Source organism: Mixophyes fleayi, chromosome 4, assembly GCF_038048845.1.
Source record: "Mixophyes fleayi isolate aMixFle1 chromosome 4, aMixFle1.hap1, whole genome shotgun sequence".
NCBI lineage: Eukaryota > Metazoa > Chordata > Amphibia > Anura > Limnodynastidae > Mixophyes > Mixophyes fleayi.
Window position 1 is genome coordinate 73,054,695 of NC_134405.1, and position 13,887 is coordinate 73,068,581.

General features: G+C 40.1%; 1 protein-coding gene across 4 annotated transcripts in view; it reads left to right on the plus strand.

Moving 5' to 3' along the window:
• SLC4A5 (solute carrier family 4 member 5) overlaps positions 1–13,887 on the plus strand; it is an 85,054-nt gene that overhangs the window by 47,272 nt on the left and 23,895 nt on the right. For all 4 annotated transcript variants that reach the window (XM_075207450.1, XM_075207449.1, XM_075207452.1 and 1 more), the window contains 6 exons: positions 4,068–4,225; positions 6,064–6,151; positions 6,483–6,637; positions 6,976–7,119; positions 7,537–7,711; positions 13,114–13,247. In XM_075207450.1, coding sequence (XP_075063551.1) covers positions 4,068–4,225; positions 6,064–6,151; positions 6,483–6,637; positions 6,976–7,119; positions 7,537–7,711; positions 13,114–13,247 — 854 coding nt within the window. The remainder of the gene's footprint in view (positions 1–4,067; positions 4,226–6,063; positions 6,152–6,482; positions 6,638–6,975; positions 7,120–7,536; positions 7,712–13,113; positions 13,248–13,887) is intronic.

Here is a 13,887-nt window from a genome sequence, read left to right on the forward strand (position 1 = left end):
TTTTAATTTAAAAGAAATAGTTCCATAAATAAATTATGATTTCAGTACACGAAGATCCATGTAGAACCCTATTGATGTGCATAGCAGCAAAGTGTCCCTGGAAATGCAAAATGCAATTAGTATTGTCCCTGACTCTGGGTCGTATAGTGGAATGGGGTGTGGACCCTCTGTGATGCATAAGGTTGGCATTGGCTCACCTGAGCTGCGGAGGCAAATTAGGTGTCAACCACGAAGGATCAGGGTCATGACAACTGCAGGTTGTGGGCCCTCAAGTATGCCACACTAGGCAGTAGCTGACCTAGAGACAAGAGACAAGGCATAATTGTGGTCAGAGACAAGCCAAGGTCAGGATGGGCATCTCAGGTCAGACTGATGAGTAAACACAGATGATCAGCAACAGGTATTCAAGGCAGCAATCAGATTGCATATAGAAGTATGGTCAGAAACAACCAACAATGGGTAGTACCAGGTAACAGGAATACCTGTTGGTTAGGCAGCAGAGTGTACAATGAGCTTTCCTTTAAATCCAGTGCCCAGTGACTTCAGCAGACTTGACTTCAAATTGCGACTGCAAGCTTGATGGAAGAAGAGCATAGAGAAGTTGCATGACCATGCTTTTGTAGAAGCTGTGAGCAGGGCTGAACACATAGCGAATACCACTGAGTGTACCATGTTACAGGACTATTTTCCACGAGAGATCTTGTAATCCAAAATTTCACTTTAAGCTTATTGAGAGTTAATATGGAGTGGATTTAGGAATGAAAAAAATAATAAATCACCAAAGGCTTGAAGGGTGAGTCTTTTTGAGATGTGCAAACAAGAGGATAGTTAAAATTTTAATTATATAGGATTGATACTATCTAAAATATTGTATGGTCTAATAAATGAGTAGCAAGTTTGAGAGAAGAAAAATGAGGTTTATGTTCTTGGTGGAGAACCATGATTTTTCTCCTGGACCTACAGATGTTGCTGAGTGATGAAGCTCATCAGCATATGACTTTGATTAGTAGAGGCTTTCAGATGAGCTTCACATGTTTCTTTCCAGATATCTTGGAAATATGAGAAGTGAAATGTGAAGTGGAAGACCGTGAAGATTTCTTTGCCAAACAATTTAGCAATTTTTACAAATAATTTTGCAAACTCTTGAAATGGACAAAATGAAATAGCTTAGGAAAATGATCTACCATGACTCAGGTGACTGTGAAAGATCAGTGATGAAGTCCATAGCCATTTGGGTCCATGGTATTGCTGGAAAAAAAATAGATGAGGAAGAGGGTCCACAAGAGCTTGTCAAAAGACACATTCAGGACATGTTGAGATGAAATCTGTGAAATATATCCCTAAATGGGGTTTGTTTATGCCACACTGACCAGAAGACTTTGAATTACAGACTTAAGCAAAAGACCTAGGATCAAGGTCCTGTTGTGATGATAGATGTAGTAACCACAACGTAGGAGGGATTAATGATTGTTTTTGTGGGTCCCTGGTCTAGTTTAGAAAACAAATGCAATCAAATAGATCAGAGATGAAAATAAGAGGTATTTATTTTAATGGTAATTCTGTTTAAGTCTCTGCAATTGATGCATAGTCTCAGTGACTGGCTTTATTGCTCAACAAAGAAGTACCCAGCATCAACAGGAGAAGTAGACTTGTGGATGAATCCCCAGTTCAGATTCTTCTTAACATCTGACTTGGCTCGAATTTTAGTTGTAGAAAGAAGACAGACACAACCTCTGTGAATGATTATTCCAGGCACAGTCTAAGTGAAAGTGTAGTGGTATGGTCACAGTCTTTTGTGTACAGAAAACATCCGCAAATTTGAAATATTCTTTAAGAAAAATGGACTGCAGCTTTGAACCCACAAAGAAATTGAAAAGCAGTTTTATTTTATTAAGATAGGTATAAAAGCATGAAAAACACCAATGAAGGACATGACTGAACTTCCAACCAATGACTGTGAGGTGTTGTCAGCAGGGCCACTAAGAGGACTGTGGCTCCACCTCCTTAGACATGACATTATGTATTAAAATAGTGTTGCTCTCACCCAGCTGTTATTGCAGCTTTCACAACCTGGAACTGGATTCTTGTCTGGATCCTGGAATGTTGGGACCTGTTTAGAAAATGTATAGGTACATGAAATATGTAAAGCAGAGCAATAAGTGACCACAGAAAATATAGAGAATAAGGAGAGCACCCTTGTGTTTGCCACACAATACAGATGCCACCATTGAGTCATATATATATATATATATATATATATACACGCATGCATGCATGCACGCACGCACACTGCTATATATATATTATACATATATATATATATATATATATGTATATACACACACACACACACTCTGCCATATATATATATATATATATATATATATATATATATATATATATATATATATATAAATAAATGGTGATGATGATGATAGATATATATATATATATATATATATATACACACGCACAGTGCCATATATATATATACACACACACAAACACACTGCCATATATATACATACACACACACAGGACCATAAACACACCATTCCACGCACATATACAATGCTAGGCATATAACAGCCCCACCCCCTGGCCCCTTGTATTTACCTGCTGCCATCTGTTCTCTCCAGGCTGATAGCTCCATGGCCGCGCACTTTAATGTCAGGCAGCTTGGCAGCAGTCTGATTTGTTGCATGGATGCCTGCCTACATTAGTGACAGGGCAGTTCTCGTTAGCTCCGCCACCTCTCCCAGTTGACTCTACCCCCTCAAGACAAGTTCATGGAAAAAATTAAAGAAGAAAAAAAAAGTTGGTGGTGTAAAGTGGGAGCCTGGACCCCCTGGAATGCCCGTGCCCCCAGTATCCAGGAATCCAAATGTTAATTGACAGTTTTGATATAGAGTACTCTGAAATCACATTCCACTGGGCCACACCAATAGCTATAATTTTGAGTGTTTTTTTGTAGAAGAACAACAGGAATCTGGTATTTTTGTTCAATGAACTTGCCAGCAGCCCCTGAATCCACAAGAGCATTAGACCATTAAGACACATTGGAGTTTGGTTTCTGGATAGGATAAGATATTTTACTGGTTAGAAAGTTGTGACTGTTGCCCAGGATGACCTCGCTGGGACCACCTAGGATTTACCATTTCTTTGTTTTAGTGGACACCAAAGCACATGCACAGTCCCAAGGAGCATCTCCGGGTGCGTTCCTCTTCAGAAAGATGAATGTGGACCACTTGTATGAGCTTTTTGGCCTATGATGAAGACACAGCAAACAAGCAGAAGACCGGGCTAATTGAAGAGTTTCTGAAATTATGAAATAAAGGCAGCTTTGTGTAAAATAGGATTGGTGCTTTCTGCAAGGGCAAGGCACAGATTACAGCTTCACCAGAAAGATATATATCAAACATTGGTTGAGGAAACCCCTATAGACAACAGATGACACCAGCATGACCTTGATAAGAAACGAGGCACAATCATAGTCAGGGACAGGCCAGGGATCAAGATTGACAGCACAGCTTAGACATCAGTATATAAGGCCGGGGTCACAAGAGATGGTCACTAACAGGCCAAGTCCATAACAGGTCATCAGGACGGGGATCAATCAGCAGGGAACAAGTCAGGTAAGTAATGGGCAGTCAGGAAAGCTCAATGATGACAGTACCAAGTTGCAGGAATATCTGTTGCAAAGACATTGTAGTGTGCGCTTAGCTGTCCTCTTAATCGGCTTCACATCCTATGAAAGTAGATGGGATATAAGGCACTTTTGCAGAAGCCGAGACCAGGAAACGGATGGACCTGTAAGGAACACTGCCAAGAGCGACATGTCAGAAGTATATTCCTGAAACTGCAGCCTTTTAATTCACTAAGAACCAGAATTGCTTCACTGGTGCCTAGGGAATTGGCCAGCTAATAATTTAACACATTGGCTGCCTCCACTAGGTGTAGGTGATGTAATGCTCTTTGATGACAAATCTTATTAATACAAAATAGTTTTTCATTTATCATTAATCGGATCTCCAGAAAAATTAATTTCTCCTTCTTTGTGTTCCCAGCTTAGAAATAAGTTTATAAAGAAGATTCCCAGGGACGCAGAGGCTTCTAATGTTTTGGTGGGGGAAGTGGATTTCTTAGACAAACCATTTGTGGCATTTGTACGACTGGTCCAGTCAATAATGCTTGGAGGTATGACGGAGGTTCCAGTGCCCACCAGGTATAGTCCATTATTATTTATATGGAGTCTTCTATATCCCACAAAACAAACAAGTAAAGCTTAGCATGTGCATGACCTACACCCCAATACAATACATAACACTACTATATGGTGCATTATATTATAATATGAGTAGCAGAAGAAAATGTTCTAAGTTCAGTGTTGTATAAGGAGCTTTGTTTATCAAGTGGAAGCATTGCACTTTGAGTTGTTTAATTATAAGACATTTATCAAACCTTCTAAATATTAATCGGGGAGGTGTTGCCCATATCAACCAATCAAATGCTAGCTATCATTTATCTAGTATATACTAGAAAATTATAGCTAGAATCTGATTGGTTGCTATGGGTCACTCCTCCACCTTTCCTTTTTAGAAGGTTTGATAAATCTAACCCAAAGCATGGAGATAAATTTATATAACTGCATTAAATTACTAAGGGCATTTGAATAGGGATGTGCAGCAACAAAAACTTTAGTTGTTGATAAAGTACTTCACATAAATTTCATGTAAGGCAGCCTAGGCTGGTGCCAGATCTGAGGCCCCATAGACAGGCAGCCTAACAAGATGGTGCTTTGTAGATGCTGTATGTGACCGGCCCACTTTTGGTGTCTGTGTTCTATCAGAGCATTGATCCATTGTATGAACTTTGTGTTGCATAGAGAATTCTGCTGCCAATAACATTAAGCTGGCCACATATGGAGCAACCTTGCCACTTGGGCTAACCTCTGAGCACAGGTTGGATAGTTAAATTGGACAAGCTCTGGCCTTTGAGTCATAACAACAGGTATGTGGGTACAATTGAACAGAATAATAATTGCATGGTTGCAATTAGCAGAACAAATCACATCACATACAGAAAAAAATCAGCATCAGACATGACAAAGAACATACAAGGTAGACAGAAGTGAGACATAAGGTAAAGAGAACCTTGCCCATAAGAACGTATATTCTAGAGGTGCGGGGAGGGAGCTCAGTAATAAAAAGAAAGATCCAAATGGCCTCCGTATCCCCACTCCCACTACACTCATTCTAAAATACTACGATATGCTGCTGAGAACTTTTACAGGCCACACAGGTCCCCCACTTGCTATAAAATGTCCCTAGATGTCCTCAGACCCCGAATTAAACAAACTGTCTCACATAGCCTCAGATTCCACATTTTCTAAAACTCCCTTCAGATTTCCCCACATGTCATTCTCACCCCCCCAGTTACCTCCACATACTATTCAGACCTCCCCACATGCCACCGCTTGCTGGAAGTACCAGTTACCACCCAATACCCATCACTTACCAAGTTAGTCTCTAATGAAATGATTAATTTAAATGTATTCAATTAATGCCAACATTTGCTTACAATCCTGGCGGTCCCCATTTCACAAAGGACAGGGGTATGAAAAATGAAATATCTCTGAACGGCAGAATATTTTATTTCTGCTGTATAAATTCTGTACTATGACATAAGTATATCTTTATTCTTCTACAAAGACTTTCTGGCATTATGAGAGAGATTCAATTAGCCGTTTGTACGGTAAAAAGTAACATTTATGTTTGCTCGCGCCTTTATGGGGCGCAAGCAAAAGTGAGTTAATATTTCACTAAAAAAATCACCACGTGGTGTCTGGAACACTACTTTATTTTTTTTTTAGAATCGATTCTGCCCTTTAAGACTATAAACACTTTCAAAGGGTCACTTTTACTTATTCAATACAGTATATTTGTTGCACATATTGTGCCTCAGTATAATAATGTCATTATGCATATTATTTATTCTATAATAGTGAACACCTACAGGCATGCATATGTATATACTCATATTCATATTATTTCTCACTGTTAGGTTTCTATTTATTTTACTGGGTCCAATGGGGAAAGTCAAATCCTACATTGAAATTGGTAGAGCGATCGCAACCTTGATGGTGGATGATGTAAGTGGAAACTGTTGCACACTGCAAAAAACAATATTGATTTCCTGGGTTAAGTCACTGAATAAAAGTAGGTCGTTATTCTAAGTTAGTGCCATGTATTGTGAGTTATGACATTTATTAACACAAAAAACAGCATAATGTATTTTTGAAATGGGAGCGTTTTTTTAGGCTCAGGGCATTATGGCTGAACAGTGACATATAACTTTAATACAATGTTACCAGCACTAATGGACAATGTGCTGAAGAGAATTTCTCCACAATAAGTTGAATGACCCTTTACTCTATAATGATGTCCTGTAGAGTAATAAACATCTGTATAATTCTATTTTAGCTATTTAGTGATGTTGCCTACAAAGCAAAAGATCGGGAGGATCTGATTGCAGGAATAGACGAGTTTTTGGATGAAGTAATTGTCCTTCCACCTGGAGAGTGGGATCCTACCATTAGGATAGAGCCTCCCAAGAAGATCCCATCGGCAGATCAGAGGTGGGTGTTTCATGAAACATTACCCTATATCAGTGATGGCTAACCTGTGACACTCCAGGTGTTGTGAAACTACAAGTCCCAGCATGCTTTGCCAGCTATCAGCTAGTTATCTACTGGCATGCTGGGGCTTGTAGTTTCACAACACCTGGAGTGTCACAGGTTAGCCATCACTGCCGTACATGAATGTGACATCATGAAAGTTACAGGATAAAATTGGAGGACAGCACCGGACAGTTTTCAACAACTGTGTTTTATTTCATGGTTCAGAAAGATTTTTTGCTGTATAGATTTATATGTGTTTTCCTTGGTGTCTCTCAACCCTCCATTGTCTACTGCAGGAAGTCTGTTTTCTCTGTGAATGAGGCTGGACAAATGAATGGATCAGCCGGAGGAGGAGGAGGTGGAAGCGGCGGTGGTGCGAGTGAAGATGGAGAGATGCCTTGTGCCCATGAGGTTGGAGAAGAGCTCTCATGGACTGGCAGGTACACAAAGGATAGATTCACTTGATGTTAATGTGAATCTGCACGGTGGCTCAGTGGTTAGCACTTCTGCCTCACAGCACTGGGGTCATGAGTTAGATTTCCGACCATGGCCTTATCTGTGTGTAGTTTGTTGTAGTTTGTATGTTCTCCCTGTGTTTGCGCAGGTTTCCTCCAGGCGCTCCAGTTTCCTCCCACACACCCCAAAAACATACTAGTAGGTTAATTGGCTGCTCTCAAATTAACCTTAAGATGTAAGCTCCAATGGAGCAGGGACTAGTGTGAGTTCTCTGTACAGCGCTGCGGAATTAGTGGCACTATATAAATAAATAAATATTGATGATATATGTATGTAAAGTGTTCACATTCATCTTTATCCACAAAAGGAAGCTCACTAAGGCCAATGATTCCCCTCCCTAGATTCTGCGGAGGACTTTATCTGGATATTAAGAGGAAGCTGCCATGGTTTCTGAGCGATTTCTATGAAGCCTTCCACATCCAGTCAATTTCTGCCATTCTTTTCATCTACCTCGGCTGCATAACAAACGCCATCACATTTGGGGGACTGTTGGGCGACGCCACAGATAACTATCAGGTAAGGAAGAAAGCATTGTTTGCTGTTTAGTCAGTGAGTCAAACTCATTGGGTGTTGTTGGATTTTGTCTTTAAAGTGTGTCGTAAAATTAACTGTTTCAAAGTTTAGTTTACAATATGCTGCAATTTCATAACTCAAAATGTAATTTAATGTACAGCTGTTTGACTGCATTAGCAAATAGTAACAACTGTTTGGCATTTTATTGAACATCATATTCACAATATTCATATATTATTTATTGCCTAGCAGAATGGATTGTTAGGCATGATATTATACAACCATTTACAATTTCAAAGTGACCTAAGTAGTCCTGACAGCTTATAATTTATATCTTTATAGTTAGCCAAAAATGTATCCCTGTAACTCTACGTCTTCCTGACTGATGTAATGTCTTTATATTATTATATTACCTGTTATGGTGTTAGTGCTCGGAGGCCAGATACAAACCAGTCATTGGTTACATCATGATTAGACAATACTGTATATAACCAATCACTGATTGCACTTCATTCTGTCAAATAGCAGTATAATAGTGAATTTCCATTCCTGCTATTATTTTAATTTACTGTGTTACATCTTGATGCTGCCATATTTTCCATCTTACTGCAGTTTGGAGTTTTGGAATATTGTTTGCATCTTGTTACACATTGGAATAGTAACAGACCTTTTATGTCTTTTTGTATGTATTTAAATTGGGTGGGGTACAATAAAACTATGCTGGTAATTCCGACACCTGTTATGCCTCCAAAAACAAACCGAAAGAATAGAAAATCAACTTATAATAATTAGACTTACCTTGAAGACGACGCTGGAGATCCCCGATGACAGCAGCATAATGACAGGAAGGCTTTCCGATTGGAGAACTGACTGCCTCTGCTGGTCGATGTCATCGCGATGTGTGTCAAGCAAAATTTAAATCGGCAATGTGGGGTCCTCTAGGGTTAAGTGGTTAAACACTTAACCGAACATTGACGAACATTGACGCTTTAAATTTAGCTTGACAGACGTCGCAATGACGTCATTCAGCAGAGGCGGTCAGTTCTCCAATCGGAAAGCGTTTAAATTGAACCTTCTCTTTTTACTCATGAAGTGGTTTCTTGAGAATAATAAAGTAATAAAGTTACCATCTTCTGGTAATTCCTTCTATTTAGGAAACACCCCATGCATCTTTTTACTGGGATCTCCTCCTGCTTCCACCTTTACTAGGCAGCCACAGGTCCTGCAGCTGTGACAGCAGGGAGAGGAGAGAGCTATCAGCGATCGTGGATCCCAGCTGTACTACGTGGTTAAGCAGCTAGTAGGAGTACACATAGTAAACATAGCTGCTTATGGGTTTGGCCACGGATCTGTCCAAACAGAGATCAAATTAATTATTTACTTTCTGAATTAGTAATTAGATGTACTGCCCAATTTTATTTCTTACACTTATGTATTTCTGGTGCACAATAACGTAGAGCGATGACAATTCAGATAATAAACATGATCATTGTTATTTGAATGCTTGCAAAAAAATGTACAGGTGTTCCTCGAATTTACTACTTCTATATAAGAACTTGAATTTTAATTTTAAAGATAGGGGGAAATGTGCTTTGTAACACATGGAGGGAGGAGAGGGAGAACAGGGGGTCCTGGCCATTTTACTACCAGCAGTAATCTGGTCATAATAGGGGGCTCTCCCCTCCCAAAGGGCTACATGGGTGAGTACCTAAACAGAGGTGAGCAAACCCTTTAAAAGATTTCTGAATTTAAACCAGTGTTTCCCAAGTCAGTCCTCAGGACCCCTAACAGTGCAGGTTTTCCAGGTGACAAGGGAAATAATTATACCACCTGTGGATCTGTTACAATGTGTCAGTCAGTAATGAATACACCTGTGCTCCAGCAAGGAGATTTGGAAAACCTGCACTGTTAGGGGTCCCTAAGGACTGGGTTTGGGAAACACTGATTTAGCAGGACATTTTCCTCAACACTGAGCATAATTATATTTATGCTTAAACATAGTTTTATGGAGAGCATAGTTGTTATATATTTTGTGTGGACCAAAATATAGTACTGTTAATATCTATAATGATTTTCATGTAGTCCTGTTAAAATAAATGTTCCTTTAGCACATTTGTAAATTATGCAGGCATTCTTGAATTTGCAGACTAATAAATTAATGTTTACTAAGACCAAAAGGTATACCATTGCTAAGAGCAGCAAATGTAAGTAATGGTCAGACTGTTCAATGGTAATTTTCTTTCAGTAACAGATGCAGGGTCTTATAGTCATTTTGCTAGTGTTTTAAAGGTTTACAAAGGTTTTGGTGCTATCTTGTGGTTGCTGTAATGAATTACACTTAAATACATTCCAACATGTTATTTGTACAATGTTTTGCCAGGAAAAATGCATTGAGAGTTACCTTTACTTGTATGTCTTATGGTACCTCATCTGCACTGTTACTGTTGTCAATTACACATTAAAATTACACACATGCTAATAATATGAAATTATTGATATTTTAAAATATCTTAGATTGGAGGTAGGTTTAACAAACTCTGATGCTTGGTAGGCAAATGTAAAACGAATGCATTGTGGAAGTTAGTAACCATTAGCAAGCTTCTGGGTTGCTGAATATAGTGATCATTAGCAAGTTTCTGGAAGTGGACCTAAGGTGATAAGTGCTGTGTGTTGCAGTGATGATAAATATTATTATTATTATTATTATTATTATTATTGTTTATTTGTATAGTGCCACCATATTATGCAGCACTTGACAGGGTAATCATTCACACCACTCCCTGCCTCATTGGAGCTTAAAGTTTAAATTGTCTTACAAAAACACATACTAGGGTTCGTTTTGTCTGCAGCCAACTATCCCTGGACAGATAATTGAGCAATGTGACTATTATTATTATTATCGTAGTAGGGAAGACAAGGACGTACATAAAACAGGACATACATAACACAAGAACAGACAAGGCAGAAAAAATGAATGGAGACATGAATACAAAGGGTATGGAGGACCCTGCTCATTAGAGAGCTTACATTCTAAAGGGAAGAGGGCAAAGATGAAATATGAGGAGCAAGTGTGGCTCAGAGTGGAGATTGGGATAGTTGTGAGGGTGCATTAGTGTAAATAGTGTTATCGAGGATAAGGTCACCTCTAAAAAGAGATGGGTTTTCAAAGAGCATCTAAAGATTTGAAGACTGTGGGAAAGTCTGATTGGCTGTGGTAGGGAATTCCATAAGAGGAGAGCAGCACTGGAGAAGTCTTGTAGGTGGGAGTTAGAGGTGGTTATCAGAGACGAGACAAGGACCAGGTCAGAAGTAGATCTAAGAGGCCAGGAGGGAGAATATTTTGATATGAGATTTGAGATGTATGAAGGGGTGTTGTTGTTCAAGGCTTTGTAGATAAGGGTAAGTAATTTGAATTTGATTCTGGAGGACACAGGGAGCCAGAGTAGAGATTTGCAAAGGGATGCAGCAGATGTGGAACGGTGAGAGAGGAAGATCAGTCTTGCAGCAGCAAGATATATGGGTGTCAGGAATGCCAGATAGCAGGAGGTTGCAATAGTCAAGAATGGAGATGACGAGAGAATGAATAAGAGTTTTGGCAGCATGTTGAGTAAGAAAATGGCGTATTCTGGCAATGTTTTTAAGGTGAAGTCAGCAGGACTGGGAGAGAGTCTGGATGTGAGGAATAAATCAGAGGGTGGAGTCAAGTGTGACACCAAGACAGCAGGCTTGGGAGACTGAGGAAATAGTGGTGTTATTGACAGTGAGGGAGATTTGAGGGCAGGTGGTGATTCTGGCAGGAGGGAAGACAATAAGTTCTGTTTTGGACATGTTGAGATTAGGTCGCGTTGGAACATCCATGTGGAGATAGCAGAAAGATAGTTGGTTATACGAGATAGTATAGAAGGAGAGAGGTCAGGGGAAGAGATATAGATTTGAGTGTCATCAGCATAGAGGTGGTATTGGAGGCCGAATGAGCGAATTAGTGCCCCAAGAGAAGAGGTGTACAATGATAAAAAAAAGGGCCAAGAACAGATCCTTGTGCGACCCCAACAGATAGTGGAAGTGTAGGGGAGGATGTGCCAGAGGTAGAAACACTACAGGAGCGGTTTGATGGATAGGAAGTAAACCAGGAAAGGACTGTATCACGATGGCCAATGGAGTGAAGGGTGTGTAGGCGAAGAGGGTGATCAACAGTATCAAAAGCAGCAGAGAGGTCTAGGAGAATGAGTATAGAGAAATTACTATTAGATTTTGCAGTAAGTAGATCATTAGTCACTTTTGTGAGAGCAGTTTCAGTGGAATGTTGGTGACGAAAGCCTGATTGCAGAGAGTGAATGGAATGAGAGGAGAGAAAGTGAGACAGGTGTTTGTACACTACTCGCTCAAGTAGTTTGGAGGCAAAGGGGAGGAGAGAAATAGAGCGGTAGTTGGAGAGAGAGGCTGGATTGAGAGATGGTTTCTTTAGAATAGGTGAGATGAGCGCATGTTTAAAGGAGGATGGAAATGTGCCAGTGGAGAGAGATAGGTTGAAGAGGTGAGTTAGAGGTGGGCATGCAGTGGAGCAGAGGGAGCAGAGTAGTTGTGAGGGAATAGGGTAGAGTGGACAGGCTGTAGGGTGAGATGATAAGCTGAGTGCACAAACTTCGTCTTCAGTTACTGGAGAGAATGAATTAAGGGTGGATTGGGGGGTGTAGGTAAAGGTGGGTAGAGTGAGTGGAGTAAGTGGAATTTGGCATTAGGAAATATCTTGTCCAATGGTGTCAATTTGACACTAGAAAGTGTGCAAAGGATTGACAGGCAAAATGAACACATGTAGACTCCAGATATATCTAACCTAGGTCTAATACCATGTTGCAATTATGGTTCTTGTAGGTACATTGCATAACAAAACTACATATTGTGTTGTAGAATGTTTGAGGTGCAGTACATTATTAAGGTCAGAGAGGCCGGATCTAAGGACACGCAGGATAATATTACCAGCTTACTGCAAGTATGTCACTTATGATATAAAGCAATAATGTACCCAGAACAGAGCCTTGAGGGGACCCCACAGTTGACAACATTATTAGAGATGGAGCAAGGAATAGACACAAACTGTGATATGCCTAATAAATTGAAGAAAAAAACATTTTATACATGTTCCTGTACCTGAACACTTAAGCTTGCTTAACGGTAGAGTATCATCTACAATATTTACTATTATTTTTTAAACTGTATGCTAATCTGACTGTACTTTGATTAGGGTCCTAGGGACTATTTTCATTGTCATTCTTCAAAACAGGGCCCACCCATTAGAATGTTTACATCCGCTCAGAGTGTTTTAACTCAGACAATTGTCGCTATTACATTCTCACTACACCTCTTTTTGCTGCTGCATTGATGACTCATATACTTTCCCATTTCAGGGAGTGATGGAAAGCTTCCTTGGTACAGCAATGACAGGCTCCGTGTTTTGTCTGTTTGCTGGACAACCCCTAATCATCCTGAGCAGCACTGGACCTATACTCATCTTTGAAAAGCTCCTGTTTGATTTTAGCAAGTAAGTCACACCTTACTAGGCCTGACATTGCCATCTGTCAGCCACTTCACAGCATGGCACTGCTATAGTGAGTCCGAAGAGATTAAAACATAATAAAGCCAGAGAGGCAATGACTTGGAAGTGTAAGGGTGTATTTATGCTATATAGTATTCCATTGTGCCCCTATCCACATATCAACTAGAGCAAAACGTTGCTCCTTCGCAACAGATGTTAAACCCTTTTGCATTGCAATAGTCATAAAGATGGAACAAGTTGAGTGTGAAGTGTGTACCCATAGGCAAACCGAGGGGGTACAGGCTTGATGGGGGGATTCCTAGTGCCTGGAAACCCCCCATCAAGCCTGAGGCACTGTATAATTGAGGTGGCTGGACCCTGCTGCCGCTTCACACAGCTCTGATTGAAAAGGGAGAGCACCTAACAGTAGTGCACACAGCATTGCCCATGTATATTATGGGGATAGGAAGAGTTGGAGAGCAGCCAAAGCACTGTCTAAAATTATAGCCACTCCCCCATGCCTGCTGGTCACACCCACTGGCGGCGTGGTGTGGATACCCCCCTCTACAAATCCTGCGTTTGCCCCTGGTACCATAGTACCTGTTAGATATAAAAAAGTAATGACAGACACTAGCTAAATTATCCT